The sequence below is a fragment of the Salmo salar genome, chromosome ssa06 (genome assembly GCF_905237065.1).
Source record: "Salmo salar chromosome ssa06, Ssal_v3.1, whole genome shotgun sequence".
Classification (NCBI taxonomy): Eukaryota; Metazoa; Chordata; class Actinopteri; order Salmoniformes; family Salmonidae; genus Salmo; species Salmo salar.
The window spans coordinates 42,030,913-42,052,463 of record NC_059447.1 but is presented as its reverse complement, the minus strand read 5'-3'; the positions used below and the strand labels follow the sequence as shown (position 1 = coordinate 42,052,463).

At 47.3% G+C, this 21,551-nt stretch overlaps 2 protein-coding genes across 5 annotated transcripts in view; one reads left to right on the top strand and one right to left on the bottom strand.

The window, feature by feature from the left end:
- The first annotated feature begins 1,858 nt into the window (after positions 1-1,858).
- Positions 1,859-8,791, top strand: LOC106607261 (uncharacterized). Of its 4 annotated transcripts, none has more exons than XM_014204054.2 (6): positions 1,859-2,087; positions 2,732-2,915; positions 3,373-3,476; positions 3,571-6,378; positions 7,300-7,508; positions 7,795-8,791. In XM_014204054.2, the coding sequence occupies exons 2-6, from the start codon at positions 2,732-2,734 to the stop codon at positions 7,898-7,900; spliced, it is 3,411 nt and encodes a 1,136-aa protein (XP_014059529.2). In that variant the 5' UTR covers positions 1,859-2,087; the 3' UTR covers positions 7,901-8,791. The 4 variants fall into 4 exon arrangements, with proteins under 4 accessions (XP_014059529.2, XP_014059528.2, XP_045576553.1 ...); XM_014204053.2 differs by having other exon boundaries at positions 1,969-2,082; XM_045720597.1 differs by having other exon boundaries at positions 2,025-2,082; positions 2,711-2,915.
- LOC106607262 (synaptic vesicle membrane protein VAT-1 homolog) overlaps positions 8,454-21,551 on the bottom strand; it is a 40,118-nt gene continuing 27,020 nt past the window's right edge. Inside the window, exons 3-6 of the mRNA XM_014204055.2 lie at positions 20,729-20,899; positions 19,195-19,284; positions 17,644-17,885; positions 8,454-14,445 (exon numbers count right to left, since the gene is read on the bottom strand). Coding sequence (XP_014059530.1) covers positions 14,170-14,445; positions 17,644-17,885; positions 19,195-19,284; positions 20,729-20,899 — 779 coding nt within the window. The 3' untranslated portion in view covers positions 8,454-14,169. The remainder of the gene's footprint in view (positions 14,446-17,643; positions 17,886-19,194; positions 19,285-20,728; positions 20,900-21,551) is intronic.

Here is a 21,551-nt window from a genome sequence, read left to right as displayed (position 1 = left end):
TTCTCCAAAAAGTATGATCTTTGTCCCCATGTGCAGTTGCAAACCGTAGTCTGGCTTTTCTATGGCGGATTTGGAGCAGTGGCTTCTTCCTTGCTGAGCGGCCTTTCAGGTTATGTCGATATAGGACTCGTTTACTGTGGATATAGAAACTTTTGTACCTGTTTCCTCCAGCATCTTTACAAGGTCCTCTGCTGTTGTTCTGGGATTGATTTGAACTTTTCACACCAAAGTACGTTCATCTCTAGGAGACAGAACGGGTCTCCTTCCTGAGTGGTATGTTGGCTGAAAGGTCCCATGGTGTTAATACTTGCGTACTATTATTTGTACAGATGAACGTGGTACCTTCAGGCGTTTGGAAATTGCTCCCAAGGATGAACCAGACTTGTGGAGGTCTACAATTTTTGGCTGATTTCTTTTGATTGTCCCATGATGTCAAGCAAAGAGGCACTGAGTTTAAAGGTAGGCCTTGAAATACATTCACAGGTACACCTCCGATTGACTCAAATGATGTCAATTAGCCTATCAGAAGCTTCTAAAGCCATGACATCATTTTATGGAATTTTCCAAGCTGTTAAAAGGCACAGTCAACTTAGTGTATGTAAACTTCTGACCCACTGGAATTGTGATACAGTTAATTATAAGTGAAATAATCTGTCTGTAAACAATTGTTGAAAACATTACTTGTGTCATGCGCAAAGTAGATGTCCTAACCGACTTGCCAAAACTATAGTTTGTTAACAAGAAATTTGTGTAGTGGTTGAAAAATGAGTTTTAATTACGCCAAACTCCAACTTCAACTGTATATACTAGGCGGTGTCAGAGGAAGGCCAAAACAATAGTTAAAGACTCCAGACACCCTAGTCCGAGACTGTTCTCTCTGCTACCGCATGGCAAGCATTACTGGAGCGGCTAGTCTAGGACCAAAAGGCTCCTTAGCAGCTTCTACCCTCAAGCCATAAGACTGCTCAACAATTAATCAAATGGCCACCCGGACTATTTACATTGAGCCCCCCCTTTGATTTTACCCTCCTGCTACTCACTGTTTATTATCTATGCATAGTCACTTTACAAATGACCTCGACTAATCTGTACCCCCTTCATATCGACTCGGTACCGGTATCCCCTGTATATAGACTCATTATTGTTATGTAATTTTCTTGTGTTACTTAAAAAAAAACGTTTTACTTAAGTTTATTTAGTACATAGTATTTATTGAACTGCATTGTTGGTTAAGGGCTTGTAAGTAAGCATTCGGTGCATGTGACAAATACAATTTGATTTGATTTGTATAACTAACCTTGTGGGGACACATAATTCAGTCCTATTTAAAATTCTAAGCCTAACCTGTACCCTTATCCTTTTTATTTTTTTATTTAACCTTTATTTAACTAGGCAAGTCAGTTAAGAGCAAATTAAGAACAAATTGTTATTTACAATGATGGCCTACCCCGGCCAAACCCTTCCCTAACCCGGATGAGGCTGGGCCAATTGTGTGCCGCCCTAACCCTAGCCTTAACCCGAAAACCTAACCTTAACCGTAACCCTAGCTCCTAACCCTAGCCCTAAAACTAACCCTAACTCCTAACTCTAACCCTTAACCTAATTCTAACACTAATTCTAACCTTAGCCCTAAACCCCCTAGAAATAGCATTTGACCTTGTGGGGAACAACAAAATGTCCCCAGTTGGTCAAATGTTTGTTCATTTAGTATTCTTGTCGAGACTTCTGGTCCTCACAAGTGTAGTTAAACACGTCCATGTCCACACACACACACACACACACACACACACACACACACACACACACACACACACACACACTTTGTTGAAAAACAAATGTATCTCATTACTAGACAATTATAATCTAGGTTTTCAATTGACCAATGCATTGATTCATTTTTGGACCTGTGAACCTGGCCTTCTGTTCGCCCCCTGGCGTTTGCAATGAAGAACAACAACAAGCTTAACTCTCAAGTTCCTACGTCATACAGTTTCACTTTCCATCCATGTTTTCAACAACATGCAAGTGAAGTACGTCCACGTCTTTGGTGCTAAACGAGAGACATGAGAGGCTTCTAAAAAGGTAAGGTAAGGATATTTGCGTTGATATCGTTGTGAAAAAAAGCAATGCCTTTGAAGAGCTCTACTTTTTGAGGTCATTTTAAATTGTGTAGTTGGATTTATGCACTTCCTTGAAGTTTCATTTTCTCAGTCTCCGTGGTCACACTTACCCATTCCTTTGATTTTCACAGATGTTGTGATCTGATGGTAAAAGTGATGGTCTCTTTTATAGAGCGGGAAGGGAATTTATTTCTGAAACAGTGGATGAAAGTGATTTGAGGCATACTGTGCCTACTGCTCGATTGCTCTTTGTGGACCCTACTTGAACCTCAAGCAGTCAGTTCGCACATCTCTCTTTACAGTATACTATCAACATCAACGGTATCTCAAGCTGTTTCCATAGCAATGACCTCCGTTGACACAGCAGTTGAATAAAACAACGTTTCTGTTGATTATGTTGATGAAGTTTCGTGGCAACGTCCAGTATAGGGTGTCATTTCATTAAATATCCCGATAACCCCCACAAAAAAATGGTTATGTTGGCCTATTACATGGCAATGACAAATGTATTGACAATTTACGATCAGTGGTTTTGGTTGAAGGGAGACTTGGCTTGGTATACCCACCTATGTATTCCTCCTGTATGTCAGTAACCCGGTTTTGCCCAGCAGATGGCGGAACTGTGCAGGACAGTGAGGGTGAGTGGCCTGCCCACTGATTTAAAGGAGGACCGGCTGACAGACAAGCTGTACATCTACTTCCTGAGGGCCAGGAATGGAGGAGGGGAAATAGCATCTGTCACCATTGTCAAGGCAACACCCGGCTCTGCCCTCATCACCTTTGAGGACATTGGAGGTCAGTAGGTGTGTGTGTGTGCACGTGCATATAATGTGTCTGAGGCTCCAGGGAGGGGAGGGGTGAGGTGCATCGGGGATAGAATGTGAATGATGAATTGGTAGAGAGAAGAGATCAGGAGATTGGAGACTTGATGGTGATAAATGGACTATTTCACCATAACGTAGAGTCATAAAGTAACAACTACAGTATGTCGTTGCCACTGCTAAGTTCCTTAGCAGTAGATTTCCATCTGGCTCGTTGACCATAGCCACTCTTTTTAAACTTCATTTTGCATCCATTTGCAAATGAACTATGAAATGCAAGGTATTATGCTTCATGGCCTGTCACCATCGATTAACTGTGAGCTCGGGTGTTGGCATACATTTCAAGGAGAGGCCAGGGGCAGGAGTGCTTAGTAAGGGTGTTTCTCTGACTGAGATTGATTTAGCTCTTGTACTCTGGTGACCCTGCATAGTGGCAAGGCGCGTGCTTCAACATGGCCGACACATTCTGAAGGTGGACGGGAAGAAGTATGAACTCACCTTGAGTGAACCTCACAAAGACCTGGACCCAAATAAGGTATGTTGTTGACACGATATTTGGAATAAGGCGACACGTTTTGTTTAGACTTACATGTTCTCCCTCTTTCTCCCCCTCTCCCTCTCCCGTTCAGGTCATCTTGAGCATGTCTGTTACTGTGGACTACAGCCAGCTACCTGGAGGAAAGGCAGCATTGACCAGCCTTGACAGGAGTCATGATGTCCAGATCCACTATAACAACCCAGAGCAGCTCTGCACCTTGCAGGGCCTCTACTCCCAGGTCCTGGCTGCACTGGTCCAAATCCTGGGGCTCCCTGTGGCCCTGGCCTCCACAGACACACCCCCACCTGGGGCCAATGATGTTCTGGGAGTCCTTACTAGAGGCACTAGGGGCCAAGCGAAGAGGACTCATACCCAGGAGGCGACAGACTATCACAGGAGAGGTGATGAGCAGAGTGATCTAGGCTCAGGCCCACATAGGGACTTTACGTCTGGAGGTCAGGGCTGGGAGGGGGAGGGGACATCCCAGGCAGAGGTGGGTGCTGTGGGTCTGTGTCTGTCTGAGGAACCCCCCATGGTGGAAGAGGACCTCTCCCTGATCATGGATGCAGACTTGTTCCAGTACCTGCAGAGGCAGTGTGGAGAGGAGTACCAGGAGATCCTCACCCAGCATGGGGTAGAGGTGGTGGACGTGACCGCAGAGGGGGTGACCACCCTGTTCCTACAGAGAGTCCCCGGGGTGGGGGACATTGGGCAGGAGCTGGAGCGTCTGAGGGGGGCTCGTGGGGACCTGAGCCGGCTCTACCAGGAGAACGAGGCCAGGCTCCGGCGAGCCCAGCTGCCCAAGAGCGTCCTCTCGCCCAGGGGAGGCCTGTCCAGGGCCATGGAGGTCCTGCGGGTCAGGCTGCCCAAGCTGCTGCTCAGTGAGGATGATCGGAACATCTACATAGTTGGCAACAGCAGCGATGTGTCCGAAGCTAAACAGTTCCTCCTCCTGGGGGAGAGAGAGGAGGCGGTGGAGGATGTAGCCAGCTTGTTACGATCTCCCTCATCCACATCTGGTTCCTCCAAGCCAGGGGAAGAGGAGAGACTCAAACCCACTCTCTCCTCCACAGCAGGAACACCCCTGGATGCCAGGGTAGATAAGCTGCTAAAGCAATATGAGACGGAGAGGAGGACAGAGGGTGCCCGAGGGTATAAGTTTGCCCCCCGCTTCAAGGCATTAGGGCCGGCTGGGCTAGGAACCAGACCTAGGGACACAGTGACGGTAGGGGACACATCTCCAAGTATACGACCGGGCCTTGGACCCATGTTAGGCCATGACCTGTTTGGCTTAGACAGAGCAGGGTCAGGTGTTGGGGGACTCTCCAGGCCAGGTACACAGAGTAGTGGAGAGGATATACTGTTCAAGAGAGGTGAACCCCTGTTCACCCCCTCCTCTATGGAGAATGGACTCTTCCTGAGCTCAATACCAACACACGTTGGGCAGCAGGGTGAGACAGCCCCATTCACCTCAACTCTGAACACCTTGTCAGGGGGCAGCACCATCCCCACCACCATCTCAACATCCGGGTCAGGATCCACCCTAAAGCGGGCCAGTAGTTTCTCGGGTCGGGCCAGGTCCAAGGTCCAGGACCCAGGACAGAGTGAGGCTGAGAAGGCTACAACCAGAGCCAGGCGGTCCAATAGCTTGGACAGGAGAAATGCCTACAGTGCAGAGTTAACCATTTCCATGGTGATATGGAATTACATGAAGGAGGCCTACGCCACCCGTATACAGGACATAACCTCTGACCTGCATATGAGGGAGAGCCAATCAGACAAAAGCAGTGACATCACTGTTATCCTTATGGGGGCGGAGTCATCTGTGGTGAGCACCTGTCAGTTGGAGATGCAGAAACTGGTTGCCATGGTGAAGACAGACTTCTGTTTGCAGGAGTTGCCTCTGGCTGAGTTAGGCGTGTCTGACCCAGCAGATGAGACGTTAGAGGTGTGCTGTGCTGAGGTCAGGCAACGGTTCAAGAAGGTCTCCATCCAGACAATGAGAGATAGCGTGTTTCTGATTGGCCCCAAACAGCTGTGCTCTCAAGTGGGGGCAGCACTGAGGGAGGTGTTCCCTGGAGAGACAGGCCAGAGGGGGGGAGAAGAGGACTTCTCTGTCCCCTCTACCTCCACTTTGAATCAGTCCAGTTCATTTCAGATGAAGGGGTTCCAGAACTCCACACAGTTTCAGACCAATAGCCCTCAGCGGATGTCTGAGACTCAGAGAGGGGGAGAGGAGGGGCCTGGTGCCAACAGGGAGAAGAAAAACATCCAGAGGAGTGATTCTTCCAAGAGGACGAGGAACAGCGAATCAGAACACAAGAACACAGTTGTTAGCCAATCACCAGTGAGGAAAGACCCTGTCATAAAGGAGAAAGTGGAGAGGGGAGGGACCACGGAGGCAGACGGGCGCAAGACTGACACATTTCTAAGCCATTCAGCGATAGGCAACGGAGGAAGCCCGGGAGCGGTGAATGGCGGCGGTACCAATCAAGACATGGTCACGCCCCCAAACGAAAGCAACCTGAGATCCAGAGTGACCCAGAAGGACAACAACAGACAGTCTAGTGGGGCAGAGAACCAGGAGAGGTCAGGATCAGGGGGAGCTCTAACACGTCACGGCCCGGGAAGGTCTAGTCTGTCTGGGGCACGGACACAGATCTGTGTGTGTGGGGAGAGTGGGGCGTCAGTGAAGAGGACAGGGTGTGGGGTGACCCTGTGCCCACAGTGCCTTCTCAAAGTCCACGTCCAATGTAGGGTTTGCCCCAAGGCTGAGGTGGCAGTTCCACAAGGCGTCCAGGGTAACATGAGCTACTCTGAGATGCCCTTCACCCTGCCAGGCCATGGCAGAGACCCTGTCGTTAAGATCACCTACTGCATCCCAGATGGCATTCAGGGGGTAAGGGCAAGACTTCTCTACCAGGCTATCTGATGAGCCAATTACAGTTGACATTTTAAACGTGTCATGTCAACTGTCCAAATGCACTCTTGGCATTATTAAATCAGCTTACCGTAATTTTCGGACTATTAAGCGCACCTGAATATAAGCCGCACCCACTGAATTTAAAAAATATATATTATTTTGAACATAAATAAGCCGCACATGTCTATAAGCCGCAGGTGCCTACCGGTACATTGAAACAAATGAACTTTACACAGGCTTTAACGAAACACGGCTTGTAACAAAAATAAATAGGCTTTAACGAAACACGGCTTGTAACAAAAAATAAAAAATTTGCAGTAAGCTTTAGTTGTCTTTTTGCACTGAGTCAATTCCTCACTCTGCTGTTTCCAACGTCTTATCATCGACTCATTAAGACCAAGCTCCCATGCAGCAGCTCTATTTCCTTTTCCAACAGCCAGATCAATCGCCTTCAACTTGAAAGCTGCATCATATGCATTTCTCCGTGTCTTTGCCATGATGAGGGTGACAAAATGACTACCGTAATCAGAATGATGGGAAGTTTGAGAGCGCTCGATTTAATCTAATCAGTAAACAAAAAAGTAGTTTGACCTTAACCCGTTCGGCAATTTCACTGGTCTAATGAAAGCTTCATGCCGCCAAAAAACTGAGCACGTCACAGAATGTTTTTTTTTAGCCGCGTCATTGTTTAAGCCGCGAGGTTCAAAGCTGGGGAAAAAGTTGCGGCTTATAGTCCGGAATTACGGTATATCAAAATGTTAAGTCTTAAGTATTCCTTGTCAGTAATTGCTTGCTTTGCATTTCTAAGTTCTGTCATGTTTCTCCTAACACTGTCTGGTGGCTTTTACAATCTGGAACACACCCCACTATCTGCCACATGTCCCTCTCTTGTTGTAGAGGGGCCACCCCTCGCCTGGCTCTGCATTTCGGGGGGGAGTATTTGAGGCCTACCTTCCCCTATGTGAGAGGACCAGGAAACTCCTACCGCGGCTGGAGAAAGCCTTCAGGCTAGGCCTCACCTTCACTGTGACGGGCAGGGAGCCAGGGGCCAGGGTCAGCTGGGACAGCATCCCCCACAAGACCAGCCTGCAGGGGGGCAAGTCTGGGTGAGTACTGGAGTCACAGTACCCATTAGTGGCTCTCGACTGAAATAGCAACAGTAAAGAGCAGAAAGTCAGGGGTCAGTGTTATGTGCTGGTCATTTTATTACCTAGTGTGTGTCCCAAATGCCACCCTATTCCCTTTATAGGTCACTACTTTTGGGAGTATGGTGCCATTTAGGATGTAACCTATGTAAGAAAAGCCCTATTGAGCTCTGGTCAAAAGCAGTGCACTATAGAATTAGGGTGCCATTTGAGATATACGCTATAATGTAATTTTGTGTCCACACAGGAATGGTTATCCAGACTCCACCTATCTGAGTCGACTGTCTGAGGTACTGAGGGCTCATGGGATTGAGGAGGCCCCTGCCAAGTCTCAAGACCAAAACAAAACCTGACAAGGATAGTCTTATCCATGTTTTTAATCAAGGTGTTTGTTTCTATCCGGTGTTGTAAGAATTGAATCTGTATGTATTTTGCACTGTGTCCCTAGACTCCCAAGAAATGTGGAACGCTTGTGTGAGTCTGTATAGTAATAAGCCAACGAGAGAAGTCCTTTTGGTTCTTAAGAGTTTTATAGTTGTACTGTTGTTCATGCTTAATCAGGACCAGTTGATTTACACAGATATTTTATGGATGATAGTGACACAAAAGTGTTTGAGCAACTATTGTTATTGGACCAATATTAGTCCTGGCAGCTATTGTTTATTTGAGCTGTACCGTGTTTTGGATCTCCAGAGATTTCTGACAGTGAACATTCCCGTCTTTATCTTACTGTAACCGCGTACCGTCCATATCTTTTCTGTACTCCCACAGCTGATAGCATTCCCATTCATTATGTAAACACACTCAAAACATGAGCCATGAAATATCAAGGAATTGCAGTTCCATATTGTTTCCTCACAGTAACATCCTAATAACACAGTAACAAAGCCACAGCTCCAGGTCGTCTTTTTTTTTTCTTCCCGTTATGCATTTTTATTAGTCCTGGAAAACATGTAAGGCATATGGTAACATTACACATTGAAGCATTACAAGCTCTAGAGCCCATACTGTGGACAGCATGGCACCACGTACGCAGTAAAACCCAGTCAAGCACAGAAGCAGCATCAATTCAAAGGGTTTAAAAAACAAAGTGGGGACAACTTAATAGAAGGAATAGAACACTATAGACAGAAGGAACGAAAACAACACTATAGACAGAAGGAACAAAAACAACACTATAGACAGAAGGAACGAAAACAACACTATAGACAGAAGGAACGAAAACAACACTATAGACAGAAAGAGAGAAGGAATGAAAACCTAGCAAACAAATCAACGTGTAGGTAGAATAGCTGTCTCACAGTAAACCGTGTGTGGAAACTGAGCTGTCTGGACGGGAAAGTGACAATGGACCTGTTTTTCTGAAGCTTTCCCATAGACGGGTTCATGTGCATCTCGTTATGAGGCTGACTTGACAGTGTCAGATGGGGGAAGAGGAGGGGGAATGGGAGTGGGTGCAGTGAGGAGAGGGGGGGGGAGCAGGTATAGGTGCAGGGATTTGGCTGCTGTTGGCACCGTGATGATGAGGGTGGAAAGGGACTCCCTCTGCACAGAGCCACTACTGAACTATACAGTGGAAGGAATAATGAACTATACACACACACGTGCCTTTTTTCCAGGTCACCTACACACAGATCCTAGTGTACTATACATATCGTAACAAACCTAGCCAAATGCACCAGACACTCACAGCATTTCTATAGAGTCGTGGAATATGTTGGTAGTTGGCACATGGCAACAGTTTTTAGTGATTGCTAATGAAGAGCCAGAGACAGCCAGAAATGGTTGGGTGGTTTTCTTTTAGGGAAGGGGGGGGGGGGTGTGTGTGGGGAGGATGGGTGGGGGCTGTACGGCTCTGGATGTGGTAACAACCGTCAGACTGGGATTCTCTTTCTAACTAGGAATACACTCCACCAAGCACTGCGATTGACATAAGACTGGAAAGGAGGACGATATAGTGTGTGTGAGAGAGAGAAAAACGAAGAACAGATGTACTCAAATGTAGTCATTTCTGATCAAGAGTAAGGGAAGCTGTTTGGAATGACCTGTGAGAAACCATGTGAAACAGTGACATTAAGACCTGCCAATCAAAGGAACCCTGTTATCTAGAACAATACAGCTGGGAGCTGTGATGTTTTCCGATGCATGAAATGCCCTAGTTTCTTGAAGGATCATCGCTGGTTTTAGAGCTCTTGCATAAGAATGTGTGTCTGGCTGGAAAAGCAATTCAAGCTGACACACAACGTAAATTCACCAAGCTGGAAAAGCAATCGGGCACTAGGGGTTGGGAGGAGTGGGTTAGGGCTCAGGCACAGCCAACATCAGATTCATCCTGTCCTCTCTGACACCCAGTTACACCCCACGCCCTAGCCACTCACTACACCCACCCACCCACCCACCCGTGTGCTGCAGCTGAGTTCATCTAAGAGACCTTTTGGTTTTATCAAACAGGAAGAAAAACATTGAATCAAATGACATATAATCTCTGCACCACATGCCATTGGATGCATGCAATTTAATTCCAGATGTTAATGTGATGTGTGCGTATGGTGTGATGAGTGTGTGTATGGAGAGGGGAGAGGGCGGGGCTTTGGCTAACTGATAATTGACTAGAACCAAAGAGCTCTCGAGGTGCAATAGAGGATAGTGGAATGTCTGAGACCAACAGGCTGTATGTGAACTGGGATCGGCTTTCGGGCGGATATGTTGCGTCTGGGACAGATCTAGAGCTGCGTTTCTATCTGTGCAGCTGTGAAATATGGCCTCGCTATGACATCCGCTACACATCTGCTACCTCACTCTCTCTCATCCCATACAAACCATTTGGAGTCAGGCTAAGAGAAACAGGAAACCGAAGTATGGTGGTGTTCACAAAGCTAAACTAGAGAGGTGGATGAAAGAAATGGTCCATGATTCACCTGGTTATGTATATTTTTGAATGGATGTTTTATTTATCTTTTTAGGGTTTTTTGGTTGCAATTCTAAGAAGATTGTAGTTTGTGTGCTTTGCTGTGCAGCCTAATCGTCCATGCACCTTGTCCATGCACTCATCCCTGTTATGGAGATTACATGGTGTGGTTGTTAACGCATAGGCCTGTCGACTGATGTGGGCGTCAGTTTGTTGTTGTAGACGTCTGAGGCCTGATAATACTCTATTGACACATTTCACTGATCTGAGATCAGCGAGGACTGTGAGGAGTTTGGATATGGAGGGAGGTGCCTCTCAACAAGGTAGTGTGTCTGTGTGTCTGTGTATGTGTGTGTTAGGATCGAGTCATGAGAGCAAGACCCCAACCAATCAGAAATGACTAAAACCTTTTGTAAACTGTAGCAAAATTCTATCAGCACCCATAAGCATTTGCGACAGAAATCATACACAGATTGTTTTTGTTTTTCTACAAGGTCATAGGAAAAGTACCCCAAAACATTTTTTTTCCTTCTCCTTTTCATTGAATGCACCGTTGTAGTCAAGGCATTGACAGAGGAGTACATACAGTTTTGGCACAAATGGTCAGGCCCAACAGAAAGGCTCATCACATTGAAAAGGAATGTAGTTAGGCAGGTCCCACCGTAAAGAGTATGAACTTTGAACTTTAAACCCCTTGGAAAACAAAACAAAAAAAAACATAGGTCAAACCAAAAAAAAAGAACATATTAAGTAAAACATCCTTTTACTGAAGCATTAGCTTCTCACATGGCATTCAGAAAACAGAAACACCGTCCACAGGTTCACAGAAGGAGCCCAGCAGATCAGAAAAGAACACTAACCAGAGCCTGACAGAACACAGTCACTCCCCACACCGGCATGGCACTCACACTCAGTCCCAGGCCCACTGCTGTCCCCGCTACACCGGGTCGTCCCTTTCACAGCCCCGGATGAATGAATGGTATGACTTGAGCTGCCACCCAGGAGAAGCTGGCAGAGGGTAGAGGAGGAGATGTGTGCTTGTGTTTCGCGTGCATGCAAAAGTGTCACTTCCGCTGTACTTCCAGTGAGTTTCAGCAGATACAGTATGGTCTCTTTGAGTGGGGAAAGAACGGAGCGGATTCAGAGCCAGCGGGACTGGAGTGGGACTGCCACGCCTGGAAGTGCATTAAGATCAGCGAGCAGAGTGCAAAATACCTATACCAACTGTCCTGTTAACATTGGCCTCATCAGAGAAGGGGAGGAGCGAGAGAAAGAGAGGATTAGAGCTAGACAGCTGTGAAGATAAAGAGTGTAAGGAAGGGGAGGTTGTAATGGGGTTGAGGAGGGGCAGGTGGGAGTCTTTTTTCGTAACCTGACAAACGACCTGAGGACACACACATCTTCACACACAATGACTGACACACAACATGAGGGAGGCCACTCATGCTAACACAACAACCTCTTGACAAAGTCACTAGTCACCATTTGAGACTCTTCACAGACAGACTGGCAGGCAGACAGGCAAGTGTGTGAAGGGCATGGATTCTCACATCTTTCCAAATGGGAGAGTAGTGGGGTGTTTTTGAAGTCCGTACTGCAGGACTCCTGCTCATAACAGGTTTAGCTTCCGTCCATATTGTATTATAGACAATTCATCTCTGACGTGAGAACGAGTATCAGATTCATTCAATATAATTTAGAGGAGGTCGAAAACAAAACCCTGCTTCATTGATACAAAGGGGTCCCCTATAATCAACTTCTGAAAACCAGTCTTGCTGTTCTAAATTATGTCCACAAGGGGCAGCAGTGCATTCGTATGGGAGAGGCCAACTATTGATTGTGGCCCGAGGTGTGCCACCCCCACACAGACTATATGGGATTTGAATGTCCTCATAATATAGTGATACAAAGAGAAATATTTCCAGAGTGTAGTAACTAGGATGTTAGCCTGATTTTACTGCTCTGTACTACAGCTTTAATACTAAAGCCGGGGGTTTCATTAGCCACTTTACTGCTCTGTAATACTGCTCACTCACTCACTCGCTCACTCAGATAGACTGAGAAATAGACCACAGCGCCATCTCTGACGAGCCTGTTGCCTGTTGCTATGCCGACCAGAGAGAGAGAGAGCGATGGAGAGAAAGGAGAAGGGGGAGGGATGGGTGAGAATGCACACCAGCAGGAGTTTTTTACCCTTCTAAACCCGCCTGTTCCAGATCAGGGCAAACGACAGGCGAGCGGTCACTGTGAAAGGAGTGGAATGTCAGGGGAGGAACAGGGTCTGATATCAAGGAACTGGGCGGCATTCACTCTATCTTACTCCATTCAAATGTCTTAGTGTCTCTACACAACACTGCCTCTTTGAACACATCGTCCTGTGTGTGTGTGTGTGTGTGTGTGTGTGTGTGTGTGTGTGCCCCTTGTTTGAAGAGAAACTATTTTCTCTCCTAATTGGCACTGTGCGCTGCTTGCCAACAGTTGGTTCATTAGAAACATCAGTGTGTGTACAGAGCACCAAAACTAAGCCCTGATTTCTCCCTCCCTATTTAGTACTGGACCAAATGGCTCATTAATTCTCTGTCTGGAGCTTCATCCTGTCACACGCTATTGTCTGGTCTCTAGTGTGTCACCTCTAGGATTATGGGACATGTAGTGTGGGCTCAGCTGTGAGGTGGAGCTGTGTGATACTAGAAGTGCCATGGCATTTAAGGGATGTGCCACTAACCTTTCTTCATATACTTAAATAAAGAGTGGGTAGTGGGGATTGACAGGGGAGTTCTGTAACCACTGGCTTTGGAGTCAAGCATCACACAGCCATGCAAACATCTCCAGGGGAGCTGATAGCCAATCACAGACAAGCAAACACTGACTGACTCATGCACAGTGACATAACACAACACTGGACCGTATGTGAGATGGTGGGTGGGTGTGGTTCTGTCTGTCTGTCTGTGGGTTTATACCACAGGGAGAGGGGGAAGGTAGGGGGAACTCAGTAGAGGGAGAGGAAGGAGAGGTGGCAGGTGGAAGTCAGCGCAGGGCAATCTAGCATAGTGGGAGTTGACATGGAGAGGGACATGGAGGGAGGAGGGGCACTGTGTGAGTTGGAATGGGTCGAATTATCATTGTCTAGGCAACAGTGATGCGCCCCAGGCCTGGGCATTATACCCACACTGTCCCTCTGTGTCTCTCTCTCTCTGACTCTCTCTCTGGGGTCTCAACAGGCAACACCTTCAGACTGTTATGACATGAGTCATAGGAGAGCATATAGTAGTGGTCATTTTCCCATGGTGGCGAGGTGAGGGCGGGAACTGTTTTGTGAGCCCGGCTATCATTAAGGTGCACTGGGGATGAGGGAGGGTGAGGGATTCAGAAATAAAGTGACCCTTGCTTGAGTGGGGGAGGAGAGAGAGGGGAAGAGGGGGAGGGCTGGGTATAGGCCCAGGCCTGAGCATTCGCTGTCAGAGTGGACTGGGGAGGGGTCTGAGAGAAGATGGTAGGGATGACAGATTGACTGCTGTGCAATGAGTCTATAAAGCCCACCCCCATCCCCCGCTCTCCCAAGTCCAACCCACACACACCACACCTCCCTTTCCCTCCCCCACCACATTTCCCCTGCCCTGTCACCCCCTCCCAAACCAAACCCCTGCTCCCAGGACAAGAGCTCCCCGATGGTCTGCCTGCCTGACTATCCATCCATCCACCAATCCCTCACTCTCACTTCTCCTCTTTCTTGGGCTCCTCCTTCTTCTCCTCTTTCTTCACCTCGTTTTTCTCCTCGTTTTTCTCCTCCTTCTTCGGCTCTTCCTTCTTCTCTTCTTTCTTGTCCTCCTTCTTGGAGTCATCCTTCTTCTTGTCGTCTTTCTTCTTGTCCTCCTTTTTCTTGTCCTCCTTCTTCTCCTCTTTCTTCTCCTCCTCTGGCATGGGCTCGGTGATGAGGATCACCTTGCCGATGTTGTTTCTCTCCTGCATTCTCCGCATGGCATCGCCCACCTGGATAGAGAAGCAGAGGCAGAGAGACAGACATGAACAAATTAATGATGGACAGTGGGAGAGGGGGAGGGAGAGTAGATATCCGTCTATCATCATGTGTCCAGGACTGCTGGTTTGTCTTTCACACAAATATGCATACATAGCCACATAAACCCCCCCCCCCCCACACACACACACTAAAATTGCTCACCAAACCCTTAGAAGGAGATGAGGCCAGGCACCACACGCATAAATTGCCCAGTCTATCACTCCTTAAACAAACTAGAGGCAAGTATCAGAACATGGGAGAGTGAAGTTTGTACAAACTTTAGTGGGAGGATGTATTAATAACTGAGAGAGATGGAGAAGGATGGAGTAAACGTGAGCCTGAGTCAGTGCTTGACGGAGAGAAAGCAAGGGCAAAAGCTGTAGATGGAGAATCATGTAGATCGAGAGAAAGAACAAAGAAAAACTGGTGGGATTATGAATCAGTATTCTGTGTTTAAAAATTCAAATGCACTGCTAAATTCGACGTTTATTTCCATGTGAAAGTGCTACAGTTTAAAACTGTCTATGTCGTCCCCGTATGTTTCATTAAACCACAGGATAGATAACGCGTAGGGGACTCATTGAGAGCTGGACAATTTATTGATCATGTCACATTACCATCATTGACTGACAGGTTCCTAGGTGCCTGTCACAGCGTCACGTCAGAGGCCGGTCCCCAGGGTTGTGCCACAGCCCGGGTTGATTGACCCATAGGTTTCTTGCCTACTTGTCAGTCATAGTGACAAAGGGGCGGATCCTAGACAGGCCAGCCCCACCCTATATCGACCCGCTCGTCTCTGCCTAATGTCTGCGTCTGTCTCTCCATCAGAGGAGGCTGGTGGGAGGAGCAATAGGAGGACGGGCTCTGTGTAATGGCTGGAATGGAATTCATGGAACGGAGTCAAACGTGGTTTCCGTATGTTTGATGTGTTTGATACCGTTTCATTTAATCCATTCCAGCCATTACAATGAGCCCGTCCTCTTATAGATCATCCTACCAGCTTCCTCTGCACTCCACCCCTCCCTTCTACCCCCCACCCACGCCAGCCCGCACAGGCAGGCAGGCAGACCACCGAAAGACCAATGCCACGGCAACAGAGGGCCATCTCCTAGCAACCCAAAGCCTTGTCAAAGCTTGGCCCTGAGACACACACACACACACACAGGCATGGAAGAGGGGGAGTCATGTCGGAGTTAAGGAGGGAGAGGTGATATTCAGGTGATATTCAGATGGACAGAATGCTTAAAGATGCAGTCCGGGATCTTAAGCACTTACAAATTTGTAACATATTGTATGAATTAGAATTATTAACATATCATACGAATTGCCCAAAAATGCTATATATAAAAAAATATATATATATTTTTTAATATATTTTTTATTTTTCAGGACGTAACATGCCATGATAAATGGTAGTACACAATTGTGCACAATTTCCGGGGACCCATTTTGACTTGTGAACACTACTTTCAAAATTACTGGCTGACATTATACAAAAGCTCTGGAACACCACTTTAATGAAAAACCTATGAAGGGGAGGAGGAGGTGGAGGAGGAGAGGACTGAGACTCTGGAGGTGCGGTAATCAGGGGCGGGGACGCCAGGGATTTATAAGTGTAGCTTGTGTGAATGAAACCACAACGAGCCCAATTACTGAAGCAGCACTGTAATTGTTGTTCGTACTCAAGCATCCAGCCTTCAGTCACTCACTGCTCCGCTCTCTCTCTCTCTGAAAGTCTGCCTCAGCCGTCTAACTGAGTGTTCTCACAGTGAGTGGCTCCCTACCTCCCTGCAGTGTATGCACTAATAATCACAACTAGAAGCACTGTCAGTCTGTCTGTCTGTCTGTCTGTCTGTCTGTCTGTCTGTCTGTCTGTCTGTCTGTCTGTCTGTCTGTCTGTCTGTCTGTCTGTCTGTCTGTCTGTGTGTGTCTGTCTGTGTCTGTCAGTCTGTCAGTCTGAGAACGGTAAGACCCTCTAGACATCAGAGCTGACGAACCGGCACCCCCCTGTATATATTGTTCTTTTTTTACTGCTCCTCTTTAATTACTTGTTACTTTTATCTCTTATTCTCATCCGTATTTTTTTCAACTGCACTGTCGGTTAGGGGCTCGTAAGTAAGCTTTTCACTGTAAGGTCTACACCTGTTGTATTCGGCGCACGTGACTAATATAATTTGATTTGATATGCTCTACAGTACAAAGCCCTGACGGAGTTGCTCAATATGAGTTAACATGTTTAATATAGTGCAGACATGGAGCAGGACAGGATAGATCAGAGGGGGGGGGTGATAGATGGAGTCAGGGTGTGGTGTCTGGGATCCCCGGGGCACATTAATCGATAGACCATCTTATTAATTCAAGTTTAAGAGCTGTTTTATGCTGATGATATGTAATAGAATTCACACCAAGAGGAATTGTAACAGCTATTACTACATGCCACTTCCTGTTACAATCATCTTTCCTTGAACTCTATCCACCGCATTTCTCTATCCTTCTCTCATCTACCCTCTTCCATCCTCCACTCCTTCATCCCATTCTGTCTCTCGTTGTCATACCCGGGGCCCCTCCCTAAGACAGAAGCGCTGGCAGACCAACGGGGAGTTACCATGGCAACAGGAGAGAAAATGAGAAAAAGATACACAGAGAGAAAGGGAGGGTGTGAGGCGGAGAAAGAGAGAGTTCAGAGAGTAAGTGAATAAGCTGTGGATACAGACAGACAGAGAGAGAGAGAGAGAGACCGAGAGAGAGAGAGCGAGACAGAGAGACAGAGAGAGAGAGAGAGCGAGACAGAGAGAGCGCGAGACAGAGAGAGAGAGAGGCAGACAGAGAGAGAGAGAGTGAGACAGAGAGAGAGTGAGACAGAGAGAGAGAGAAACACTTCTCTCTGGTCAGTATCACAGGCCTAACCATTGACTGGCCCTAGCATTAACCAATGAACATATCAGTCCCCTCTTTCTTCCCCCTCTCTCCCCTTCTCTCACCCTCTCTCTATCCCTCTCTCTGTCAATCTGATTCTGTCTTTCACTCAAAGAGACATCTGATGGAGGGAGAGACTTTTATTCACAGACACATGTGCCTAATCCCATCCAGTCTCATAGAGCCACGCCCAACCATACACCCACACATGCACACACACAAACACGCATAAACACAAACGCACACCCACACACCTGTTCGAGGTGATAGGTGGAGTCGATGCGTGGTTTGATCTTGCCCTGCCTATAGAGGTCCAGGATGGTGGTCATGGCCTGCAGGATGACCTCCACCTCTCCGTCCAGGTAGCCCAGGTGGAAGCCACACACTGACTTGTTGTTCTGGATCAGGCTGAGTGTGTGGATGGAGAACTGGTGGTACCAGGTCTTAGCCACCGCCAGAAGGTTCTTCTTCTGGCCTGCTAGCATGTTAGCTGCGCCTGCAAGGGGAGAGAGCGCAAAGGGTTAAAGGGTGTTAATGCGTTAAAACGGGTTGCCTCTAATAGTGTGTGTGTGTGTGTGTGTGTGTGTGTGAGAGAATGGGGCAGGGGTCCTGGTGTCGGTTTTATTCTCAGTGTAGGGTCAGTTTGGGTCTGTGTATAATTGATTGACTGATCAGCCATTGTTCCCCAGTCCACTTCAGCCCACTTCAGTCCACTTCAGTCTCATCTACCCCAACTCCCTCTTTCTCCCTCTACCTCCCTTGCTCTGGCCTTACCCTCTCTGCCCTCAACTTTTTGTCGCCAGGTCCCCCTCTTTTATCTCTCTTTAACATTATCTTTTCAGTATGTCCCATTTCAGTGCCATTTTCCCGATGGACAGTTCTATTACCAGGCTGAGGTCCTGGCAGGTACCACATAGCCTACAATCCTCACCCACCCACCCACTCACTCACCCCTCCTCTCTTCCTCTTTTCTTTCCCCCGTTCTGCCTCTCTTCCTTTATGCTCTCAGTCTCTTTCCTGTTCCCTCTCTCTGTCCTCGTTTCTCCCTCCCAGCCTCACTTTCCACACATCCCCTTTTCTCTCTCAATCTCTGTTCTCATAACCCTCTCTGCCCTCCTCTCTCTCTTTCTCGCTCTGTCTCATCCTCTCTCTTTCACCATCTCCCTCTCTCCTGTGGATGGGACACAAAAGCGTGCTTAGAGAGAGGAGAGGGAGCTGGAGAGGTATTCAGTCTGCTACAATTCAGACATTCCAGGTTCCGTGTGGATAGAACGCCCATTGTTCCGCCATGCATACTTCTGATAAACTGGTAAGGGAGCAGCAGGGAGGGAGGGGGAGGGAGTGTTGGGGTGGGGGGGTTAGAGAAGGGTTGAGCGGCTGAAAGGATCAGGGTGGTTAGTCTTCTTTGCAACATGCAGAAGGCAAGGCCCTGTTCTCCAGGCATGCCTCCCAAGCCCACTGTCCCATGCATGCCATGCCCGCTGCAAATTGGCATCATCACAGAGAGAGACTACAGAGGCCTTTCCACACACACACACACACACACACACACACACACACACACACACACACACACACACACACACACACACACACACACACACACACACACACACACACACACACACACACACACACACACGGACCTCTGTAGGGAAGCAGTGCACCCAGGAAGTGCCTAATAATTCACAACCCTTTGTGTATGTTTTGTGCACACTGTGCTATTTGTGTTCTAAACCACTGGTATTGATATGTCTTGAAATAAAGCAAAGTATGATTGGGGTCTTTTGTCCTTCCTGTCTCACCGTAGGTGATGAGCTTGCCCATGGGCTTCAGCAGGTTGTAAGCCTTGTGGGTGTCTGAGCCTCCCAGAGGATCCAGCACAATATCCAGCCCTGGAGGAGAGGAGAGGAGAGGAGAGGAGAGGAGAGGAGAGGAGAGGAGAGGAGAGGAGAGGAGAGGAGAGGAGGAAAGAGAGAGAGGTAGTCAGTACAGCTCAATGTTGCTTGGTTGGTATCCTATTAGAATGCCGGTGGTGTAGAGGGAGGAGGGCAGGCCTTGCTATGTTTTTGCAGAACAGCTCATACATATGCCAAATGACGGGAGGGGAGAGAACGCTGGAATTCTACTCATTTTAATGTCACTGATAAGACAAGGAATAAACATTATCCTATCCTAGTCTGTTGGAGTTCCATTCCATTCCCAGGTAGTGATTTCTTGGAGAGAATAAATAATAAACTAAAGCTTGAGACCCAGGCTCATTCAGTTTCTCTGCAACGTTTTATATATCTTTGCTCATGCTGCCTCGATCTTTCCCAATGATGGTTTTTTTTCTGTGAATGTGGGTCTCCTTAAAGTGGGTTAGTCCTCCTCTCCTCTCCTCTCCTCTCCTCTCCTCTCCTCTCCTCTCCTCTCCTCTCCTCTCCTCTCCTCTCCTCTCCTCTCCTCTCCTCTCCTCTCCTCTCCTCTCCTCTCCTCTCCTCTCCTCTCCTCTCCTCTCCCCATTAGCTGATAGTCCCGTTGATTCACAAGGCTCTCAGGAGGACCCTGCCCTAACTGAGCCACAGTCACACAGACCGACAAACTCTTCATCGATCCCTGCCGCTAATTTGACATGTTCTTCTGTCCAGAATATCAGTTATCCCCCCCCCCTCTCTGTGTCTCTCTGTCTCTCTCGCTCTTTCTCTGTCTCGCTGCTGCGAGGGGTACTACCAAATGAGCTCCTGGTATAAAATCCTCCACCCTGCTTCTATGAAACCAGAGGTAAGTGAGTAAAGAGTGAGGAATTGGAGGACGTTCTGTTTCGGTGATGAGCGATGAATTGAATGTCTCCTAAGGCAGAAAGCGGGAGGGATCTTAAGAGCCCTGGCCTTGGGGATACGTTGGGGGATGTGATCCACACTGAGTCACAGGCTTCTCAAATACTTTGTCTGAGCGGAAAAGCACTTTTCTGTCTAGTGCCCATTACACCACCGACCGTCTCAAATGCACCCCAGCTATCAGGGCTGAGAGTCGTGACACAGCGAAATGGAAACGTCTAGCAGTTTGTTATCTGCAAATGGAAGACAAACACAACACTGCAACTACAGAGTATTCCTTAGGACAAACGGTCGCATGACTCAGGGCCCATTACCCATCTCAGTATACTTATATCACGGATCATATTGTGGAAAGTATGGGTCACACCATGCTTATGTCCCAAATGGCGCCCTAGTCCCTATGTAGTGAACTACTTTCGACTAGGGCCCATAGGGTGCACTATATAGGCATTAGGGTTCCAATTGAGACGCAGCCCATCTCCGTGCTGTAAGATAGGTCAGATGACCCCTGACCTCTCACCTTTGGGGCTGATCTTGCGGACCTCCTCCACGTAGTCCCGTGTACGGTAGTCAATGCAGTGCGTGACTCCGCCCTGGCTGATGGTCTCGTGCTTACTGGCCGACGCCGTCCCGAACACGGTCACGTCCTTCACTGTCTGGCACAGCTGGGTGGCCGCGATGCCCACACCACCTGGAGAGAGAGAAGTTGTTAGGAGAAAACGTAGAGATGGTAGATGTTGTTGCAGGTTATACGTCCTGCCATGTTATAATACAACAGAGACAAAAGCTCCCAACATGTCATACACATAACCCCTAGTAGATTACATTTCTCAATTGTTGCTTTTTCTGTGTATTATTTTCCATGTAGAATTGTTTTTGTTGATATATTATTATTGTTGCTCAAACATATTGTTCATTTACAGTGTGTAATACTAATATATACATTGTGTGTAATACAGTGTGTAATACTAATATATACATTGTGTGTAATACAGTGTGTAATACTAATATATACATTGTGTGTAATACTAATATATACATTGTGTGTAATAGAGTGTGTAATACTAATATATACATTGTGTGTAATACAGTGTGTAATACTAATATATATACACATTGTGTGTAATACAGTGTGCAATACAGTGTGTAATACTAATATATACATTGTGTGTAATACAGTGTGCAATACAGTGTGTAATACTAATATATACATTGCTTTGGCGACCACCCAGTCATGCCAATAAAGCAGAGAGAGAGGATAGGGAGACAAAGACGGGTGGTTAAGACTTGTGTATGTATCCCTTAGTTTTCTACCTAGTCGTTTCTCTAAACAGGGTAACTAT

Excerpts from the sequence above, each read along its gene's own strand:
- LOC106607261 (XM_014204054.2), top strand. The coding sequence starts at position 2,732 with ATGGCGGAACTGTGCAGGACAGTGAGGGTGAGTGGCCTGCCCACTGAT. Across the intron at positions 3,477-3,570 it reads AAGACCTGGACCCAAATAAG|GTCATCTTGAGCATGTCTGT; the intron begins GTATGTTGTTGA and ends TCTCCCGTTCAG. Across the intron at positions 6,379-7,299 it reads TCCCAGATGGCATTCAGGGG|AGGGGCCACCCCTCGCCTGG; the intron begins GTAAGGGCAAGA and ends CTCTTGTTGTAG.